This window comes from Gavialis gangeticus, unplaced genomic scaffold, assembly GCF_001723915.1.
Source record: "Gavialis gangeticus isolate Ggan-Ray unplaced genomic scaffold, GavGan_comp1, whole genome shotgun sequence".
Taxonomy (NCBI): domain Eukaryota; kingdom Metazoa; phylum Chordata; order Crocodylia; family Gavialidae; genus Gavialis; species Gavialis gangeticus.
Window position 1 is genome coordinate 21,157,516 of NW_017729006.1, and position 5,593 is coordinate 21,163,108.

The 5,593-nt window shown below is 43.0% G+C and overlaps 1 protein-coding gene across 24 annotated transcripts in view; it reads right to left on the reverse strand.

The window, feature by feature from the left end:
* CLASP2 (cytoplasmic linker associated protein 2) overlaps positions 1–5,593 on the reverse strand; it is a 276,414-nt gene that overhangs the window by 135,023 nt on the left and 135,798 nt on the right. For all 24 annotated transcript variants that reach the window (XM_019508951.1, XM_019508959.1, XM_019508941.1 and 21 more), the window contains one exon: positions 2,523–2,602. In XM_019508951.1, the coding sequence (XP_019364496.1) occupies positions 2,523–2,602 (80 nt within the window). The remainder of the gene's footprint in view (positions 1–2,522; positions 2,603–5,593) is intronic.

The following is a 5,593-nucleotide window of genomic DNA, read 5'->3' on the forward strand; positions in this document are numbered from 1 at the left end:
AGACTGCGTTCCCCCCACCCCTGGTATGGCAGGCCTGACCCTGTTCCGCCCCTGCCTCCTCCCTGACACAGTGGGTCTGACCCTGTTGCCCCCCACCCCTTATGCCACCGCCGCCTCCAAGAAGCAAGGGGGCAGGGGGAAGTCTGCCCCACCATCCTCTCTGTCCCCCTGTGGTAGCACCCCATGCTGCCAACAGACAAACATACAGAGGCTTTCATATATATAGAATGATGATCAATGATTTCTCAGATACCCAAGCAGAATAAGTAGTAATTGATTTAAATTTCAGAAAGTAAGATTCTTTAAAAACCTTATCTATAGGGAAGTTTAACAGGAATAGGTTACAATGCTGCAGAAGGCCCATTATTGGGTGCTTCTAAGAATGGGTTAGACGAATGATGCTCAACCCTCTCCCCCCATGGGCTGGACAGAGAGTACCCCACAGTCTGTGGGCCAGATCCAGGCAGTGGTTCCCATCCAGCACCTGGGGAGGGTGTGGTAGACACCATTCAGCCACATGGAATGGGACAAGGGGCAGCCCAGCACCAAGCTAGCCCCAGAGGGGAAGAAGGCATGGCCTGGCCTTAACACAGCTCCATGCAGGTTGGGGAAGAAGGAGTAGTGGGTGTGGTTTGGCCACTGGGGGAAAAGAGGGAGAGAAAGGAATATGGTCCAGCCCCAAGCAGGAAGGAGGTATGGCCCAGCCGCATGGGGGTAAAGTGGGGGAGCAGCCTGGCTCCAATGGGCCACGTGGGGCTTGGGGTTTGGGAATTTGGCAGGGCAGGGATGGTGGTCATATTAATGGCCACTGCTCCTCCGCCGCCAAATTTGCCAACCCAGGACCAGCCCCGTGGGCTGGATGCCAAAGCTCCACAGGACATTTGGGCCCCGGACTGTTCTAGACAACATCCATCACATATAACCTAGCTATAGTTAAGTCTCATCTCAGAGCAGTGAGAAAAGAAAGGAAGCTAAACTTCCCACTGAGGTACATTTTAGCCCCATATTTCTAAGATATATTGCTTGTACTGTGTCCACTGAAATGACCAATAAATTGCACAAGCACAGAATGAAATAGCACTGTGCCCTAATTCATCCACAAAATAGTCTAACAATTAGGCAACTTTTCTTGCAACTCTCTGCAAGAGAATTTCCTTTGCTTTCAGAATAAACCTGTTACTTTTCAGGTTAAACAAATTTTCCAACACTAATTTACCAGAAAGCTAAAATAGGGTTATGTAACAGAGGTTGGTCCCACAATGATGCTTTCCTAGAGACGTATATAATGCTTTATGTAGATACTGGAGTGTACTCAAAGTTCTCTAGAGAAAAGAGATCCAAATATATGAAAAAAGAAATTGAACTTTAAAAGCATTTCATGGCTACAGCATCACTAAGATGGTCAGTCACAAGAGACCAGGTTATAAAATTAACTCTAACTTACCACATGTTCAGCCATCCAAATTCATCTAGCTGCTAGCAGAGTTATATATTCCAGTCACTCGTGGGGAAGATATATTGGTCTGTCTGAACTTTAACAAGGAGTGCTTTTAGGACAATGCATAAATCAATCTACACCGTGCACCTGCCTGGCCATACAGTGTTTAATAATTTGCTAGACCAGGGAAAGGAAGATTTTTTTGTTCCTAATTTGGCGGTACGAGGGAAAAGTATAGTTCCGAAAAACAGAGAAAATTGAAGAGAAAAGGATTTCTTCTGCATTTTACTTCTAGTCTTTCTACCAATAATCAGAACATGAGACGTAACTAAAATGCAAAATGCATTTTATTCAGTCTTCAACCTGGCTTTTTCAGTTCAAGGTTAGGCAAGAGATTAAAAACAAACCAGGGGAATTAAGCTGAAAATGTGGTTAATGAGGAGAAAAAACAAGATTCCACCTGAAGTTTGAAGTTATCACCATAGAAAAAAACATATTTATTTTACATAATTTACAAGGAAAAAATGTAATGCTAATATGATTGATCCTGATAACACATAAAATTGCTTATCCATTTAAAATTATTTCTGAAGTGATTATTCTACAATTAAATATTGTTTAAAAATATATGCTTTGGTTTTATTGAAGGAGATAGGCTAAACCTATTCAGATGGTAAAGACCATGAGACAGGTAGTTTACACACACATTTAAAAGTACTTAGGAATAGCTTTTTTTGAAAGTGCATCATATAGGGCATTAGCCAAGTTTATATTTTAAAATATTTTGAACATCTGTTCCCGAAGTAGAGATAGCAATTAGCAACACAGATCAACCTGTCGTTAACTTTTCTTAAAGCCAACTTTTCCCCCAACCCCAATTATAAAAGCAAGCTCTTAAGGGGGGCGGGGCAGAATCAAAAAAGATTTTTTTTTTAATATACTCAGCAAATTTTTCAGTTATCTATTTCCTAAAAACATTTAAAATATTTAATAAGAAGTTTGTAAGCAGACATTATTGGAAACAAAACTAAACAATTATAACATTACTCCTGAACATAAGTGAACATTAAGGACAAGGTCTTACCTGTACTGTAGGTACATCTGTAAATGCCTTAATAAAATCATCCTCGTCAACAGCTCCAGCTCCTCCATCTTTGGATGCACCTACGTAAGTTTTAAAAAAACATGATTATTAAATTGTGTTTTGTAAGTTTTCAGTCAAAGATTTTCCAATTTTCCAAGAAATTCAAACCACATTTAAACACAATTATGGTGTAATCTCTGTTACCTGGCAGGATATTATCAGAGGGAGAGTTATAACAGAATTGTAATCATGTAGGAAATTTCAACATTTTGATACCCAATTTCACCCCAATTCTGCCACATATCAAGGCAAGTGTCAAAACATCAATTTTTAAAAGAACTAAAAAGTTATAAGCAGTTTCAATTTAGAAATGTCAAAAAGAAATAAAATGTTTAGATTTTCTCAAACTACAGTGTTTTATTTCAACTTGTCGACTGAAACTATTATCTATACCTAATCTATATATATAACCAGTAAATGGCTAAATGGTTTGGGCCCTACGTACCTAAGGGACCACCTTCTCCCTTACACCCCACTGCAATCCCTGAGGTCAACTGAGAGCAATCACTTAAAAATACAATCAATAAACCAAATCCGCTTGGCAAAAATCATGGGACGTCATTCTTGGCAGGTGCTCTCTAGCTCTAGAACTCCCTCCCTCTTAAGGCTTGACAGATCCTGAGCAGAGACATCTTTCAGAAGTGCTGTGAGACCTTTCTAATTGGGTAGGTATTAACAAAGCTAGGATGAGATAGTTTTGGCAGAGGGGGGTAGAGGGAGCTCTATTTTATGTTAACTTTCTACTTCCCTTTTGTTTTGTTCTTTTTTTGCCCTCTGAGACTGTTGGGAAGGGCAGCACAATAATCACACTGAATTGAATCAAATAAGGAAGTCACTCAATCAAAAAAATAGATATTCTTTAAGATGGCATAGACTGGAATAGTGGCCTTACCTTTCTTAAAACAGAAAAACCGGACAAAACATATGTCTCTTTCAAAAATATGTATGTGCACACCTTTATAATGGACATCAAGAAGCATACTTTTCAGCTGCTTTAAAAAGGGTGGGAGACCTGCTGCTGTGGACCTGCAACAACTGTTACAATTTAACTACTATATCCCCATAATCTTATCATGTTACAAGTTAAGTAAACTGCCCAAACTTTAACCCTGAAGAAAGAAGGGTTAAAGATGGAGCAGTTTTGCTATATGTTTATAACTACAAAAAAATCACACACATGTAGGAGTTGCATCAAAACACCCTGATTTGTAGCTTTTGATATTGTTGCAACTGTTATATCTGCATACACCCATAGGGGCATCTGAAATAACACAGGATTAGAAATAAGCAATATACACATAATGAGAAAGGAGAAGAGGTTAAGAAGTTACACTGTACTGGAGGATCCTCTTGTTATAAGCCAGGGGTCAGCAATCTATGGCACGCAAGATGATTTTGACTGCCACTTATAGGCAGAGGAAGAAAAAAATTTGGGGAGAGGGGCCCTCCCGGGCAGCAGAGTCTGCAGAGGAAAGGGTAGGAGGAGGGGAAAGGGTAATGGTGGGGAGTGGCATTGCCCAACACCGTGCCAGCCCCAGCAGGTGCCACGCTGGCAATGGCTGCCCTCCCGCTCCCAGCCCTACACCACCCAGGGGAACGCAGAGCTGGGGCCACAGCAGGACCAGACCTGGCTGTGCCACCAGGTTGGAGGACACGGAGCCCCCGAGACCTCCGCCTGCCCCACCAGTCCTTGCACAGCGGGGCCGGGAGGGGCAGGACGTGGGACAGAGCCGTGGTTCATCCAGAGGCTGCAGGGAGGGATGGTGGCTCCCAGGCATAGTCTGCCTCCCTAACCCTGCCAGGAAGAGCCCAGCCCCAGCCCACACAGCTGCAGCCCACCCTGCCTCGTGCAGATCTGGGGGCACATGCCTCCCGGGGTGCATATAGCAGCAGGAGCCATGCCCCCTGACAAGCCACTTGGGGCTCAGTCCTGTACCCCACCCTGAGTGGCTACCCCTACCCCAGCTCTAGCCCTGTACCCCACCCTGAGTGGCTGCCCCATCCCAGCTCTAGCCCTACTCCCTCCCTCACCACTGCCTATGCACCCCTCCCCATCCCTGCTGCAGCTTCTGGAAGCCTGCAGCCGGGCTCCCTTCTGGCCCTACTACTGTGCCATGTTTCAGGGGGGCAAAGCCCCATTAGCACTCTCCCTTCCATCACCTATGTATTTTAATATAATTTAATTCGAAATTAAGCTTCCTAAGCATTTAAAAAACCTTATTTATTTTACATACAATAATAGTTTAATTATATATAGCGAGAGACATTATAAAAATTAACATTACTGATATGCAAAACCTTAAATTAGAGTGAATAAATGAAGACCTGGAACACCACTTCTGAAAGGCTGCTGACCCCTGTTATAGACCATGTTGGCTGAGACCTCAAAGTCCAATTTAAAAAGTTTAATGAATGTGTACATGTGCTACATATTTGTTTTTTTTCCCCTACCGACACCATTATCTTCTTGGATCAAAAACCTAGAAGGAGGATATTAAGACTCACTTCTTGGGCACTCATGCCTTATATTCTGAATAATATATTAGCCTCTAATTATGACTAATGTTTCAACTGGAAAGCTCCTAGTACACAAATGATGAACCGAGATTATCAGCGATTTGAAGGAATTTAGATAAAACAATGAATTTCCTCCAATACATCATATAACTTCAAATCAGAATTCCTAAAATTAACATCCTCTTAACAATACATGGAAAAATAGAGTAAACCACGAATTTTACCTTTTTACCAGAGGCAAACACGGATTTCTCATTTTACAAGAGAAACCCATGGATTTTGCCATTTTAGTGAGCTCCCTGCAGGTTGGCAGAGTTCCAGGCTGAAGGGAGTGGGAGGAAGGCAACGAGAAGGGGGTGCCACGTGCATGTACATGCACATGGCCCCAGGCAGCCTGCAGAGCAGCTCCAGCAGGTAAATGGGGGGCGGAAGAGGGATCGAGGCCCCGCAGGGCTGGGGCTGCTGCCCAGTGGGTCATGCTTGGGACCTGGGGC